Here is a 16,863-nt window from a genome sequence, read left to right on the forward strand (position 1 = left end):
AAATTATGTACAAATAATTATAAGTTTAAATACAATAATACATAACTATAATCCGTAAAAAAGTGTTTTTCTTTATACATATCGCAATATTAGTGCCAGAAAGAAGTGGCCCAATTTATAAACTGCCAGTCTTCTTTCACAATGACGAGCAATAAGACATTTCTGTATTTGCAAAGCACTAGCTAGTATTATGACAGACTTACGCCGGCTCGATGATCGTATAGAGCGCGTGAATTCTGGCATGAAGAATGGGCCAAGCTTGAAGGACGGTCGTTGGGCATTTGGCTGGAACACGGTTCTTTTCGAGCAGTCCGTATAGCACTACCTGCAATATAAATGTATACATTACTATCAGCAAGGTCAATTATCTTAATAAAAAATTATCGTAGTTAAATAACTGGAAAGCGACTTGTAATAATATGTATGGGAAGTTTATATAAAACTAGCGGATCCGACAGACGTTGTCCTGTCTATACGTCTTTAATTAGAAAATTTCAAACTTTTTTTAATAAGCTAAAACATTCTGGACCATTTTGATGAAAATTATTATTCAAATGTTATGACAATATCTAACGATCCAGCACATGGTCTACAATAACACAATGATAACAAAACTTTTTTTTAATTTGATCGCAGCGCTAACTGTCGGGACAGACTAAAATTAAAATTCGAATATTATTTAAAATTTGACAGTGCGATTATATGAACACATAAATCATGGTGTTGATACAAATATGTCACTGGTATTATTTGTTTATTATTGATAATTAATAAATTACCTCCCAAGGATCGGCTCCATTGGTAGAACTGCCGCTCCAGCTGTTCTTTGATGATGTCTCATCATGCTGAAGACCTGTCAGATAAACTTACTCTAAAACTCTTGAAAACTTTAACTTCTACATTACGCATCAGCCATTGAATATCATAATGGCCAACCAAACACACAGATGTTAAAAGAAAAACCTCTAACACCGGTAATGTGAAGTAAATTCAGTCAAAACCGTTTACATCGTTTAGAACAACATACCGGTTATAATGACCAAAATCAAGTCCCGGCTGAATTCTATTGCATTAGGTTCTAACAACATCATCGGTTGTTACGACTATCGGTTTTTACCAATATGAGTTGTCCTTTCGATGTTATTAAAGATTTGACTGTTAAATAATTGGTTACTACAAAATCAAGTTTAAAATGTTATTCAGTGTAAGCTATATAAACCATGGCTGTATAGTCACAGTTTTTTTTATTAACATATCAGAAATCGTGATAAAGACATCATAAGTACTCGTGCGACGCTATCTTGCTTCTCGAAGCAATTGCGGGTTGATATTAAAAAAGTTTAATTTGACAAGTATCTTTTTTTTTTATAGAACAGGGGGCAAACAAATAAAAAATCTGTAGTCACTAATGAATAAAGTACTGTTTAAAATCTTGTTAAACAAGCATTATTGTGCACCAGCAGTATGGGCCTAGTGGCTTGAGTGGGCGACTCTCATCCTTGAGTTCATATATTCAATCCAGCTGTGCACCAATGGACATTCGATGTGCTTAAACATACGTAAGGAAACCGGCCTTAAGCCCAAACAGTCGACGGCGTGTGTCAGAGGAGGATGATCACCTACTTGCCTATAAGATTGACAATGCTGAAACTGATACAGAAATCTGAGGCCAAGGCCTAAAAGATTCCAGCACCACATACCACATGTCCACACGGGGTGGGTCCTTTCCACGAGCCATATGAGATCCGGTTGGGCCGCGGCCAACGCGGCCTGCTTCTCGGCTGGGGGCAGAGCCCCCAAACACTTGTCCGTGAAATGAGGGACGTGGGCGTCTGCAGCGTCGATGAGGGCTGGCTCATCGCGAGTCAACTGAAGTCGCTCCAATAGGCTCTTGCATTCCCTGCACGAACATATTTAATTACAGAGGAGATTCTTCTCTTCAGAGGAGAGACTTCTGATGATCCTAATCGCAGTGGGAATCATACCTCAGAATGTGCACAGCCAGCCTCCTGGGATAAGCCTTGCACTGACAGAGCATCACCAATCCCAAGGCCTCGACGGCTCGAATGACAGAGGCGAGAGATTCCGTCTTCGCGGGGACTGTGGTCGGCGGTTCACCGTTCTTCCAGCTCGTTATCAATTGCAACAGCATCCTGAGACCGTTCTCGACCAGCTGCGGTGTGGTGTCCTAATTTGGAACAGTTTCATATGTTCGATTACTCTCAGATTTGCCCGTCTATCATAATATAACAAACTAGCTGAACTGGCAAACGTTTTGCCATGTATATCATTTATGGTTATTGTGCCTCACTCGACGTAGATAGGTATAGTGTGTCGCCGACTTTTTTGTAGATTTTTATAAGATCTACAATTACTTAGAACATTTTATGGTTCTATCTTTAATAGTTTAGGCAGGGTACGCAAAATAAGTAACTTTTTTGTTGATTTTTTACACCTTGTGTCCGAAAAATTTCTTACGGAACCCTATTTTTGTTCAAAATTAAATATAGCCTATATTACTCGTGGATAATGTAGCTTTCGAATCGTGAAAGAATTTTTAAAATCGGTCCAGTAGTTTATTAGCCTATTCATTACAATCAAACAAACAAAGTTTTCCTCTTTATAATATTAGTGTAGATTAATGGTGAAACCCTCAATACCTGTACTTCTTTAGCTAGAAACTGAGTGAAGCCGGCCAGTACGTCTTGCCGCCATTCGGGGAAGTCCACGATGAGAGTCTGAAGACTCTGGAACGAGAGTCCCCTGAGCTCTTCGTCCATGTGAACTGTCAACCTGCAGAGGAGGTCCACCAGCTCATTGGGACTCATGCCTTCGGGTATCAGCCTGTAAATATATTAACACGGTTCGATGTCGTTCGAATGGATACAACCAATAAACAGTTTAAGATATTTACCGAGGAATGGCCGCAACACAGGTCCTGAACAGGTCGATTCTCGGTTTCCTCTCTCCCGTATTGATCTCCTGCTCCTTTGTGACGTTCTGTGTGTTCGTCAGCATGAGGGGTCTGCCGTAGTGGGCGTCCAACGCCCTCAATATCTCGACGAGCACGCGCCTGACGTACGGGAAATAGGCGCTCATCCCAATGGACTGAGCCGTTTCGTCTGTCAGCATTTTGTTCAAGAATGTCTTCTTCACTCTCAAGGTGTTTCCCGAGGGAAGGGTGCCCGAAGTCCTGGGCATCGGCGGTTCGCCCTCCTTTTGCTGCAAGCTATCCGCCACCACGAGAAACGCTCGCAGCCCGATGGACATTCTCTCGGGAGTGAGGATTATTTTAATCGGACGTCCGACCATGAGCAGGTCGAAGACTATCTCCCGCATGGCAAAGTCCAGCCTCTCTTGAGCGATGAACTGGATAATTTTCACGAATATGTTGAGTGGGGTGTCTCGCGGAACCACGCCTTTGGAACCTTTCGGGAACAGCGAGTTGACGATACTTTGGAGCCGGGATTGGGTTGCGGAATTGCTTTCACACTTTATACGGATCATGTACACCCACAGGAGACGATACAGAGACTCTGAAAATATCGATGAATTACATTACAAGGAACTTAACTAAACTCTGATTTTTCATCCCGCAGAATTGTGACATTTCATAAGTGTTGCTACGAAAAATTTCTGCGCCGAAAAAAGGGCAAATTTGACCCTATCGCGGACATTAAAAAATAAATGCATACAAAACGATTTAATACAAAAATAACAAATGATGAACATGAATAATAACCACTTTCAATGTGGAGCACGTAATAAAATGATACATTCACAAACGAATAAAATATATACGTATAAACTAACGCCCGAACCCAATAATTATCCACAATCTCAGATTAAAAGCAATCTGAGATCAGACCGTGACAGTCGATCGATGTCCTATCTGTATCCACACCCTACGAAGACAATCCATTTTTAGCGACGGATAGAATGCAATCTCTTGGCTCTTTACACTTATATTTGATAATCAATATAAACCAAATAAAACAAATAAAACAAATAAAACCCTGTAGTGTATGAGTGAAGCGCGTGTGCGCGTGCGCGCGAATTGAGATACCTAAATGTATCATTGTAGTGTGCTGTGCGGCAGTCACCAATAAACCTTGATTCGTGTTACACGTCGTTTTCTTTATTATCTCAGTGGCGACGAGGATTGGTTTTCGTAAAAAGTTAATAGTTTCTAGACAAAATGCCGATCGGGAAATTGACGGAATTTAATGTAAGGACTGGAAATTGGACTTTGTATATCGAAAGAGCGGAGATGTTCTTCAAAGTGAATGAGGTGAAAAAAGATTTGTGGCTACCGACTTTAATCGCGGCTATGGGAGATGAGTCTTATGAATTATTAAGTAATTTGACTAGTCCAGATTTACCAAGCTCAAAAACCTACACAGAAGTCGTAAGCGTGATTAAAAACCATTTACAACCGAAACCATCATTTATATCGCAAAGGTATCATTTTCGACAGAGGCGACAAAATGCGGGTGAGTCGATATCGCAATATCTCTCGGAGTTGAAGAAAATGGCCAAATATTGTGAATTTAAAACTGCTTTAGAAGATAACCTAAGAGATCAGCTGATTTGTGGGTTGCGGAGTGAATTAATCAGACAAAGGTTATTCGCGGAAGAGAATCTGGTGTATGGAAAAGCAGTAACCATAGCCTGTGCAATGGAAGCGGCAGAAAAAGATGCAGCGGCGGTGGAACAAAAGACGACGGGTGGCGTGACCGACCCGGGTGGCGGCAGCGAGACCGGCAGCGCGGCTAGTGCGCTGAACGCCGTGAACGCGCACTCCGCGCGGCGGAGCGGACCGGGCCATCGGGGGGGAGGGGGCGCACGCGCACCGGCAGCGTCGTCGGGGCCGGATCGGAAAGGACAGGGTGACTCAAGATACAATTGTTATGCGTGCGGAGCCGCGGGACACGGCAGCGATGAGTGTCGCTACCGACGCTTTATCTGCGGGAGATGTAAGCAGCGCGGGCATTTACGTCGTGTGTGCCCATTGAATAATGGGGGGCCACGAGGATTGCGAGGAGGAATACACAGCAACATGGTAGCCCATGTACGAACCAGTAACGAAGCATCGTCGGAGAGGATGGATTTTCCTGAGTGGTCGGGAGATGATGAACCTCCATCAACCTGGGACGAGGAGGACTGGCGAGTGGAGGACCTACATCAACTAAGTTTAAGTAGTTATAAGCCGGTAAGTGTGGTAGTGATAATTGATAATAAGTCGTTATCAATGGAAATTGATACAGGGTCCTTGGTGTCTTGTATAAGTAAGGAGAAATATGACAAATACTTTTGGAACAGACCTATAGAAAAAACTAATTTTGTTTTTAAATTTATTGATGGTTCTTTAATTAAACCGTTAGGTGTAATAAAACCATTAGTTAGTGTGGGGGACAAAAGTAAAAATATGGAGCTGTTTATAATCAATGGCGGTACAACTTCGATTTTGGGCCGTCAATGGTTATCAGAATTGGCAATTAAAGTACCTATGTATAAACAAAATATTATAACAGCCGGTTTAGAACAGAAAATTTCAAGTAATGGGAATAACTTGTCACAATTACTTTTCAGGCATAGCGAGTTGTTTTCGGAGGGATTGGGCCGGTTCACGGGAGGGGTAGCCAGGCTGCGGGTGCGCGTGGGGGCGGTGCCGGTGTTCTGCCGCGCGCGGCCGGTGCCCTACGCGCTGCGTGAGCGGCTCGACGACGAGCTGGAGGGCATGCTGCGCGCCGGCGTCATCGAGCCGGTGGAGAGCGCGGACTGGGCGACTCCCCTCGTTCTTGTGCGTAAGGCTGACAATGGACTCCGTATCTGTGCCGATTATAAAGTAACACTAAATCCGGTTCTGGTAGTTGATAGGTTTCCGTTGCCGCGCATCGATGATCTATTGGTGAGATTAAACGGTGCTAGAATTTTCTCAAAAATCGATTTATCGCAGGCCTACAACCAGATTGAACTCAACGACCCTGATAACTTAACAGTCATCAACACACACAAGGGTTTATATAAGTACAAAAGATTAGTATACGGGTTATCCTCCAGCCCCGGTATTTTTCAACGGATTATGACAAATCTTTTTAACGATATTCCCAACACAGGGGTATTTTTAGATGATGTAATCATCGGAACGTCTAATATACAAGAACATTTAGCAATTCTAGAAAGAGTGTTACAACGCTTATTAAATAATGGAATTAGGCTTAAGAAAAGTAAATGTTCATTTATGATGAGTGAGGTAAAATATTTAGGATACTTAATATCGGCAGATGGAATAAGAGTCGATCCCGAGAAAATTACGGGAATAATAAATATTCCCCGTCCCAATAACGTAACGGATCTGAGGGCATTCTTAGGTACAATTAATTTTTATGCTAAGTTCATTAATAATTTGAGCGCTACACTCGCCCCACTGTACAACCTGTTAAAAACAGGCGCGGAGTGGCACTGGGATAGAGAGTGCGAAAAAGCGTTCAAAAACATTAAGAATATTTTAATTAGCGCAGACGTACTGGCCCACTATGATCCGAATAAACCATTGTTCTTAACTTGTGACGCAAGCGCTCGTGGTATAGGCGGCGTGCTCACGCAGTGGGGTGAGGGGGATAGCAGTAGTGGCGACTCAGGTAGGCGGGAACGGCCCGTAGTGTATGTATCCCGCGCACTCACCGCGGCGGAAAAACATTACTCACAAATAGAGCGAGAAGCTTTAGCTATTGTTTACTGTTTCGAAAAATTGCACCAGTATCTGTATGGGAGGTCCTTTACGCTACGCACCGACCATAAGCCTTTAGTGACAATTTTCGGTCCCAAACAAGGTATTCCATCGATGACCGCTAGCCGGTTGCAGCGGTGGGCGATTAAGCTGTCCGCATATACCTACACGATAGAATTCATCCCATCAAAACAGAATGGAGCGGACGGGTTGTCACGTTGGCCCGCGGCGAGCGCAGTAGACAAACAAACAAGGCAGGTACCGGAGCAAACTTTTTTGCATTTCGCACAAAACGCTGTTTTATTAGATTATAATGAAATTAAAAAACAAACGGGTCGGGACCACTTGTTAGGCAGAATAATAAGGTATATACGTACGGAGTGGCCAACTGATTGTGAAATCAAGACATTACAACCTTATTATAATCGTAGGCAGGAATTATATGAGGAACTGGGGTGCATCTTATGGGGATATAGGGTGGTTATCCCGGAGTCTTGTAGGGAAAAGGTACTTACAGTGTTACATGAGGCTCATATGGGGATCGTAAAAACCAAAGCTTTTGCGAGAAGCTATGTGTGGTGGCCAGGGATGGACGAGGCCATAGAAGCTATGTGCCGGGGGTGCGGGGTATGCGCAGCGGAGGCGGATATGCCACCGCGACATGCGCCGTGTCCTTGGCCATGGCCGGATAAGCCTTGGTCACGTATACACATGGACTTTTTAGGACCGATAGCAGGGAAACTTTTCCTCGTCATAGTAGATGCCAGAAGTAAGTGGATTGAGGTTAGCCAAGTGCCAAGTACAGCAGCGGGTTATACGGTTAAAGTACTTAGTGACGTTTTCGCAAGATACGGTTTGCCTAAACAAATCGTCTCTGACAATGGGCCACCATATACGAGTCAGGAATTTGCACAATTTTTAAATAGTAACGGTATCGAGCACATTTTTTCAGCGCCATACCACCCGGCATCGAATGGGGCGGCAGAGAATGCAGTTCGTACTGTTAAAAGGGTAATTAAAAAAGCCATAAGAGAGAACAAAGACGTAACATTATCGTTAAATAGTTATTTACTATATTATAGGAACACGGAACATTGCACGACGGGCGAAACGCCAGCAGTGTTGATGGTAGGTCGTAGGCTGCGTACCAAGCTCGATGCACTCACACCGAGCCGGGAGGACGCGGTTAAAAAGGCACAAAGTCGCCAAAGGGACCAGGGGCCGAAGGGGACACGTCAGCTAGGCAAAGGGGAAGAGGTTTGGTTACGTCAAGGCGGGGGAAGAGAAAGATGGGTGCCGGGAACAGTAGAGGAAAGGATAGGTATTACGGATTATAGGATAGTAGATGCTTTAGGCAGGGTAACACATAAACACATCGATCAACTAAAGAGACGGATACGGAGTTCATTGATCGGCCCTTCTATTCCGACACAGCCAAGTGGGCACGATGAAGCGCCAACCGCGGAGCCTGGAGAACCCAGTCCAAGCAATAGGTCAAGGGGCGATTCACCGAGAACCCCTGACACGCCAGTGACGCCGATGACGCCCGCGACAGTTTCCGTTTCTCCTAACAGCGGTGGGCAGGTTGAATTCTTTGAGAGTAGGGAGCACCAGAGCCCGGGTACCTTTCAGGCTTCAACACCTACCCCTGAACCGGTTCAACCTCGTTGTTTTCGACAATGTCGATTAAACAATCCACCTAATTATAAGTTTTGATTTACTTGTAGTCATTTATAATTTACCTAAGTTTTAGTAATAAGGATGGTGTTGGTTTATATAATGGTTAGACAATAATGATAATAATCTAATATCCTGTAATAGATCTAAGTAAGTAATTAGTTAATGTAAGTTTATTTTTTTAGTAACAGTTGTGTCAAATAAGGGTGGAGATTATGTAGTGTATGAGTGAAGCGCGTGTGCGCGTGCGCGCGAATTGAGATACCTAAATGTATCATTGTAGTGTGCTGTGCGGCAGTCACCAATAAACCTTGATTCGTGTTACACGTCGTTTTCTTTATTATCTCAAACCCTATCAATATTATTAAAATATACATGTCTATGTTTAAACATATCAAATAGCTTTCAAAAAACTGGTGTACGTTATAATCTTAAGATAGGATATTGGCACACGTTTATCAATATTTAGATTAAGATGTCTATCTCAGATGGTCAAAAAAGGTTATTGTGTTTGGGCTGAAGATATTCAGACTAGTATTGTAATTGAAAAATGTGCCCGGCCAAAAAGGTTTGTAATCTGTGACATGTCAGAATTCTACGAAATTAAAAATCAGAGCATAGTACATATCAAAAACAGTTTTAAATCCAGTCAAGACAAAATGTTGGTTTACTTTTAATCTATAATTATTAATAAATCATTTAAAAGAAAAAAAAAAAATTAAAAATAGCTGCTTTCGAAATAAACGAAAATATTACCTAACGCGACTCGGCACATCTTTGGGTCTCTATTCTTGAGGTGCGAGAGACACATGGCAAGGAAGCAATGCCAGTTCGCGAGGAAGAATTGCTTCTGAGAAACGCAGAGCAGGCACGTGACCAGGGGAAATAAGGCCAGCCGATGTTTGGACTTGGTGCTCGCGTCCAAGGTGTGACTGTAGAGCATCTCCACGAAATTCTTCAGACAGGGGACGTTGACCTCGTTCTTAACGGTCTGTCAAATACAAACAATAGTTTCGGATCGGTATACTCACAGGGGAGACACAAAGAAGTAAGGAATTTATGTTAATTAGCAAAAATACAAATTATTGTTCAGTTCATCGACGGCATTGAAATTTGTTTCATTACGCAACACATATTTGTGAATCATATGATTCCACGGCGTACGCAGTATTATATATACAGTATGTTTTACTGAAGTTATACTTCTATTGGCGCGTTAGGGAAAAATTATGAGTGTTAATTAATTAATCATAGTTAGCATTTTAGTTTTTTTTTGTGATATTTAAACAACTTTATTTTACTAGAAAATGGGTTATAATATAACTTTCAATGTGTATACCTTTTTTCTATCATTAGTGTCGTTTTTTCTACAATCAAAAAAAATTTTTTTTAAGTTTTTTATCTTGATATGCCAAAGAAGTATAACTTCTAAAACGTGTAAATACATACACACACGTTTTTATCTCCATATCATAAGTTATATTATCTAAGTTTTTATTACAACTTAGATTGTATTTTCTATACAAACTAAGTTGATACTGATAAACCATTATAGCACATATCAGTCTAGTATTTTGGATCCTATTGCAAACAAGAAACAATGGTATATTTATAGATAATATATTGATTTTTTATATAAATGAACTGGTTTCGACAGTGTTTTATGTGTAAAAGTTATGTTAGTAAAAGACAATACAGTACTATGTACTAACCGCTGCGACCGGTACAAGAATTTCAACAAATAGGCCAGCTAGGGCGTGCCTTATATCTTTGTCCTTGACTTCGAGGAAGTACTGAGCACATTCAGTGAGGAACTGGAAAGAGGCCTCGAACTCTTCTATCGGCACCATCTTCACTCGGAAGAACTTCATACCCATCAGCAAGGAGATTATGCTTTGCGTCGTCTGCGGCGATTGTTCGCGGCTTTTCAATTCCTGAAAACATTTCCATGGTTATAATTTAACGACCAGTTTTAATTCAAACCCTTTGTTAGACAATGTTATCAATTTTTAAAATCACTTTAATTTCATTTAACACAAACCAATCTCTCAATACCCCCACAACTGTAATCTTATTTATTGTCGTAAATGTTATATGGGAGAAAAATAAATAAATTATTATTATTATTTTCAATATATACACCTTGAGTTCCGCTGTAAATCGTTTGCGCACTGAAGCGAACCGAGATTGGGCTAAAACTCCAATTACTTCTGCGTAAAGATCTGCTATTATGTGGACATTGGCCGCGTTTGGGTTGGACTGAAGCCTGAAAAGAAATAATCTCTATTTAAAAACATCTCATGTTACAATGTTAGTTCCCATACTCCTCCGAAACGGCTCCACCGATTTTTATGAAATTTATTAAGCATTCAATAGGTCTGAGATTCGGCTACTATCTAGCTTTCGAACCCTTAAGCGATAACGGGTTTCCAGCGTGATAATTTATTTTTTATTTTATATACTACCCCTAATTTTCACCGCTATACAATTGACCCATATTTTTTATTTGTTAATAAAAAGCTCATTACATGAACTCTGAGGTTCATTAGAGAAAAAATCACGGAACAACATTAAAAGTTTTCATTTTGGAGAACCAAACAGTCTCCAGGATAGCATAGCAAAATGTTTTTATTTTCTCTGCGGTAATTTGCAACCAGCCCTAAGGCTATGAGCGAATTTGTTCTGTGGTGCTGTCATGTGGAGTAACTTCCCACTTAAAGCATCTACTCATCTTCTGCCTAGAGCTACTAGTCTTATATATAAAAACTAGCGGATCCGACAGACGTTGTCCTGTCTATACGTCTTTAATTTGAAAATTTCAAACTTTTTTTAATAAGCTAAAACATTCTGGACCATTTTGATGAAAATTATTATTCAAATGTTATGACAATATCTAACGATCCAGCACATGGTCTACAATAACACAATGATAATAAAACTTTTTTTTAATTTGATCGCAGCGCTAACTGTCGGGACAGACTAAAATTAAAATTCGAATATTATTTAAAATTTGACAGTGCGATGGTAGCGCCGTCTGTCGGATCCAATGTAAAACATTCCAAAATCAACAACTACTAATTAATTAAAAAAAACATTGTCCAGCGGACAAAATTGTGAATCTAAACCATTCTCGAATCTCCACGAACACACACAAAAAATTTCATCAAAATTGGTCCAGTCGTTTAGGAGGAGTTCAGTCACATACACACGCACACAAGAAATATATATATTAAGATGTTATGTTGGCTGGTGTACGCTTCAAAAACTCAAAAAGCACGGATCAAGCTGAAATTTTTGCATGATATATAATTGCCTCAAGGATTTTTCCTATCTATTTTTTGTATTAATCAGATATCCGCGACCGTGAAAAAAACAGTTTCTTTAACAAACGAAGCCAGGAAAAAACTCGTTGACAACCTCAATAGTAATGGCGCAGTCACATGAGAAACAATTTTCGTTCCCAATCACATTTTTTTTTTTTACAAAAAAAATTACATCTGATTGTGATTATTATACAATCTGAATTAATTATCACTTAACTCTAGGAACATGTTACTGTGTGACAATGTGCCATCTTTAAAACATAAGGAAAACTTTTTTTTAAGTACAAATAAATCAAAAAACAATTACCCTTCCTTGTAATTGAACCGTTTGAAGGCGACATTCTCTATATAGTTGACGAGGTCCTCATGCCCCGGATGAAACGGCAGCTGCTTCAGCACCTCGATAAGGGCGAGGCAGAAGAGGAATTCCACGGCGAGATCTCTTCTCTCGGCGTGAAGTTCCTCGGAACTCCTCTCCACTTGTTCGGTGCCAGCGCCGCTTCCCGACACTATGTAGATGATGCTGGGGAGAATTGATTTTCGGTTTTTCACCTATGCTTTGGTTTGCTCAATACAATGGAGTTGTAGGGAATATTCTGCCAACAGTTAAATAAATTTTTGAATTTAGTTCAATTGAAGTTTGGAGTTTATCAGTTTCCAAATAGACCTGTTATTGTTAAGTAAGAACTTAAGACGGATCGCCCGTGGTTCTTACCGTTCTAATGTGAACCATGATTGAACCACTTTTGTGGAAATAAAACTAAGTAACATCCGCGAATAGCCTTTGACTACTATATAAATTGCAACAGATATATTAACAACAGAGTAATTAAATTTAATAAAACATATTTTTAATACATTCGCATTTAAGCATTTGCATATTTTCAGTATATACAATAAAGACACAGTAGTAAGTTATGAATACAAGAAAAAAAAACAAAAGATACAAAATAGTTTCGATGATTTCGACAGTAATTCAAATAAAAAAAGATTATCCGGAAATTCAGACCCATCACTATCATCAAATACATTATAGTATTAAAACGCCATCCCGAAAAAAAAACATTTTTTCCCGATTCCATAACATAAAAATAATCTTCAGGCAGAGCAAAAAAAAGAGAAGTTATGCCTAGCATCACAATAGCATACAGCATCAACATTTTTTTTTTTTCTAAAACAGGGGGCAAACAGGAGGCTCATCTGATGTTAAGTGATACCGCTGCCCATGGGCAATCTCAATGCCAGAGGGCTCGTGAGTGCGTTGCCAGCCATAATAAAATGTTCATTTTTAGTTTGATTGTCTCATCACACAAATGTCAGACCACGCCAGCTTTAGCTATCACATTTCGATTATATTCCTAAGCAACATTTATCTATTTTGCATAATTAATTTATATTCGTAATCTATACTTATATTTAAATAAGAAAGATTTGTAAAAAAAGTACTGGACCAATTTTAAAAATTCTTTCACCATGTCAATGCTACATTATGACTTTATATTAAAAGCCAGGTAGGTTGAAGGTAAAAAAAAATGCATAAAATATATGTAATGGCATGTTCCACAATAATAAATAATATATCAATATCTACAAGTATTTAAAAATGTCCATCCATGCCAAGCCGAGACGGGCCGTTAGTACATTGATATAGTTTCACTGACACTGATAATTCGCAAACAAGCTTGTATGGAAAAGTTCTTAAAGATTTATTCAAAGTTAAAGTTCTTAAAGAAGGCGCTTCAGCGGTTGAAAAATGGCTTGCTATTAGGTATCAAGTGGGAGTAGCAGTACAGATGTCTGCCGCCCTTGAAACCCTTACCTCTTGTTTCTGAGATCTTGGGGTTTCTTCGTTTGTTCAGTGAGCTGCGGAGAGTCGGCCATTTGCCTTTCGAGCCAGCCGAAGAGCGCTCGCAGCAGCGAGGGCAGACAATGCTCGGCCACCGTACCGAAGGCCGACAGAATCTGATCGAGTTGGGGATCTTCGCCGCGTTGTAATGTTTTGTTCAGAGGCTTTTCCTGCAAGTAACACGTTAGGCATTATCATAAAGTGAAATGTCTTCCAAAAACTTTAAAAACCACGTGTATATTAAATCAAATCAAATGAAAAATAATTCATTCGTGTAGGTACACTTATGAAAAGAAATATACATCTAATTTTATTCATTGAACAAAATTTTTTGAAAGTTATACAAATTGATAAAAGCTAATAAAGAAATGTTGAAAACATTTTCAATTGACAACATTATGGCCAAACATGGTCACGCCATCCTGAGACTCCCTCCGTACCATGCACACCTCAATCCGATCGAGATGGCATGGTCCAGCATTAAACAGTATGTTGGTAGTAAAAAGTTCAAGTAGAATATAAATAAAGCCATTGAACTAGTGAGAGAGAAAGTTAATTAATGGGAGTACAAGAGTGGGAGGCTTTGTGTAATAAAGTGACAGCCGTAGAAGAGGAGTACTCAAAAAGCGATCACGTTATTGACATTTTACGGAACAGTTGATTATTCATGAATAGCTCGGTGGCCAAATCAGTTCAATCAGGTGGCCAAAAAGTGCCAATCCTAGGGCCGCGCGGCTATTAGAAATTTGGTGCGCGACTGTACCTGAATATTGATGGCTCATTCATGTTTATGTGTCTCTGAATGCAAGTATCAGAACACAATACAATTACAGTTAATAGATATAAACAGATTTTTCAAATATTATATCTTACCAACGGCTCCGCCATGACAGCTTCCATTTTCCTTTCGGCTTGTACAGTGAATTCTGTGAATAGTAATCTCATCACAAACTCTCCTGGCCTCATGTCGGAGTCCGCCGAATTCGACGGCCCCTTTGATGGACCCCATGGCAACATTGAGCCTGTAACTGCCAAGATAGCTAAATTAATAATAATCATACACTAACCATATAAAAATTAAGCAAATTTATAGAACTTTAAATCTGAAAAATCACTTTTAAACTGAGCTTTGTGAGTTCTATTTCCTGGGGATCCTGTAAAATCTTTGTAGGGTCATAATACTATTTTAAATATTTAATATCTACATTTTCTTCATTAGAAACTTCTTGCTTAAATACAACCAAGCTTACCTCTGCCAGTGACAGATGAAGTTACAGTGCTGCGTAGATCAATAGAAGGTGTGGTGTTGTCTTGCAAATTTGCTGTGACCATGTCTATGCTGTGCTGAATATCAGCCTGCTCATGGCCCTGTGGCTCTGATAGTACACTGCTCTCTGACTCTGCTTCACTTGATACCATAGAGGAAGGTGCCTCTTCTGTACCTGAAGCTTTAATTTTAAAGAAATTACTGACTATTGAAAACTATTTACTGTGCTTGCATTGGCTGTGTTTGGTGTTAATAAATAGTATAATGACATAATTTTTCAAAGTCAAATACATTTCTGTATGTAAACTGGCAAAGCAATAATATCTTAACACAAAATAGAAAGTAATAATGCATTACGCAAATATTAGAAAACTAAGCTATGAGATCTTCAACATAACATGAGGTCTACTGTTTAAAATAAAAAAAACATATTCAATGAGTACATAGCAATCAAGAATTAGATAAAAGAAAAGAAAACTGAAAACTAACCTGATGTGTCTTCGGGATGGCCATCAGATGGAATAGTACTTAATGAATCTGATTCCTCGGAGGTCATCATAGTGAATGATTAAATATGTTGAAACTATTTAAAATTTATATTAATAATGCTGCAACGAAAAAACAATGTGTCAAATGTATTAGCAAGGTAGCTGCCTCAGACCATAGCTACAAATGGGCTAATTGTTAAATATAATTTGTAGCACAGATGATGCTATGGTCTGAGTTTGGAAACTTAAATAAATGATGTTAATTGATTGATTGATGATAACAAAGCATAATGAGTAAACAAGCCAGTGAGCATATTGGTGTTGACAAAAGTACATTTAACCTAAAAGTGCATAATATTATAAAAATCGAAAATACCTTTGTTAGCATTGCTCGATGAAGACAATTATGCATTGCCACATCTGCGAACACACAAATATTTCTTTAAAAGTTAGTTTACCGCAATACTAGTAAAGAGATAGCATAATTTAGAATTTGGTAATCCCTAGCTTAGCTTAGCTCTTGGGGTTAATATACAAATGAAGTATTATTTTATTCAGGAATGATACTTTGTTGAATCATGTCTATTTATTCTGGTAAAAAGTATTGTCTTTTCAATATGGTGTAAAGTAATTCTACATGGGCATACAAATAGACTAATTTACTCAAATAAAATTTCATTTCCTTAAAACCCTGACCACTTCTCTCACAACTATTAAAATCAAAAGGAAATCCAAGCCTAAGCAGCCTATGACTCATAAACCTATCATTCATTCGGGTATTGTAAACATTTGAAGAGAATTAAAGTCCTTGTGAGTCAAGAGCATAAATATATAGCTGTTTTGTATATTCTATACAAATGTATACATAGCAAAAAAAAATTATTTCATTCTTTCTACCTAAACAATACGTCTTAAACACACTAAAAAATCGTTCGCTTTTAGCGTCAAGAACGCTGAATTGTGGTCACACAACTTACAGGTAGAGTCGGATAGGCAATATATATTCTTCGGTCAGTTTTATTTAAGTGATAAGTAAAGAATTGTGCGCGACTTACTTTTTGCCAAAAACTGCAAGATGTAATCGCTAGCGGACATTTTTAGGAATTCATGGAAAGCTAACAAAAATACCTACACTTTCACACAAGAAGCATACGCCATTTGCACATCCAATATTAGCATTGTACTAGTATAAACTAAAATATTAAACTAGAAAATTATATTACACATTATAATATATAATAATTATCAGAAGTAAAATCGACCACCTACTAGGAGTGAGCCACAAACGTCGTATTGACATTTGACATTTGGAATTGAAACTATTCTTTATAGTTTATACTCGTAATCGTAAACGTATAGTAAATCCGATTTACGCTTTTGAAACTATATGATATTTAAACAAACTTTATAAATAAATAAATAAATAAATAAATATAGCCTTTATTAACAATCATTTAAGTTACATTTTATCCTCCTTCTACTCTATACACTACTTATGCTTAATAACTAAATTAAATTAAGGTAAATGT

At 39.0% G+C, this 16,863-nt stretch overlaps 2 protein-coding genes across 3 annotated transcripts in view; one reads left to right on the forward strand and one right to left on the reverse strand.

Annotated features, from left to right (window-relative positions):
- Nucleotides 1–16,619, reverse strand: part of LOC111003405 (protein furry) — a 69,422-nt gene extending 52,803 nt beyond the window's left edge. The window contains exons 1-16 of one of the 2 annotated variants that reach the window (XM_045634234.1): nucleotides 16,467–16,619; nucleotides 15,711–15,754; nucleotides 15,336–15,454; nucleotides 14,830–15,027; nucleotides 14,453–14,601; nucleotides 13,553–13,749; nucleotides 12,041–12,256; nucleotides 10,553–10,676; nucleotides 10,123–10,344; nucleotides 9,167–9,401; nucleotides 2,915–3,536; nucleotides 2,661–2,844; nucleotides 1,986–2,188; nucleotides 1,701–1,900; nucleotides 780–853; nucleotides 204–325 (exon numbers count right to left, since the gene is read on the reverse strand). In XM_045634234.1, coding sequence (XP_045490190.1) covers nucleotides 204–325; nucleotides 780–853; nucleotides 1,701–1,900; nucleotides 1,986–2,188; nucleotides 2,661–2,844; nucleotides 2,915–3,536; nucleotides 9,167–9,401; nucleotides 10,123–10,344; nucleotides 10,553–10,676; nucleotides 12,041–12,256; nucleotides 13,553–13,749; nucleotides 14,453–14,601; nucleotides 14,830–15,027; nucleotides 15,336–15,405 — 2,816 coding nt within the window. In that variant the 5' untranslated portion in view covers nucleotides 15,406–15,454; nucleotides 15,711–15,754; nucleotides 16,467–16,619. Of the gene's footprint in view, nucleotides 1–203; nucleotides 326–779; nucleotides 854–1,700; nucleotides 1,901–1,985; nucleotides 2,189–2,660; nucleotides 2,845–2,914; nucleotides 3,537–9,166; nucleotides 9,402–10,122; nucleotides 10,345–10,552; nucleotides 10,677–12,040; nucleotides 12,257–13,552; nucleotides 13,750–14,452; nucleotides 14,608–14,829; nucleotides 15,028–15,335; nucleotides 15,455–15,710; nucleotides 15,755–16,466 lie in introns of both variants that reach the window. The other variant, XM_022273886.2, reaches the window with a different exon arrangement.
- On the forward strand, nucleotides 4,031–6,207 carry LOC123690585. The gene is made up of 2 exons (XM_045634235.1): nucleotides 4,031–5,212; nucleotides 5,593–6,207. Exons 1-2 carry the CDS (start codon nucleotides 4,199–4,201, stop codon nucleotides 5,596–5,598), a joined length of 1,020 nt encoding a protein of 339 aa, XP_045490191.1. The 5' UTR covers nucleotides 4,031–4,198; the 3' UTR covers nucleotides 5,599–6,207.
- Nucleotides 16,620–16,863: the final 244 nt, after the last annotated feature.

Source organism: Pieris rapae, chromosome Z, assembly GCF_905147795.1.
Source record: "Pieris rapae chromosome Z, ilPieRapa1.1, whole genome shotgun sequence".
In the NCBI taxonomy this organism is placed as follows: domain Eukaryota; kingdom Metazoa; phylum Arthropoda; class Insecta; order Lepidoptera; family Pieridae; genus Pieris; species Pieris rapae.

What these genes read in the sequence shown, in the direction of transcription:
- LOC123690585 (XM_045634235.1), top strand. Translation starts at nt 4,199, where the DNA reads ATGCCGATCGGGAAATTGACGGAATTTAATGTAAGGACTGGAAATTGG.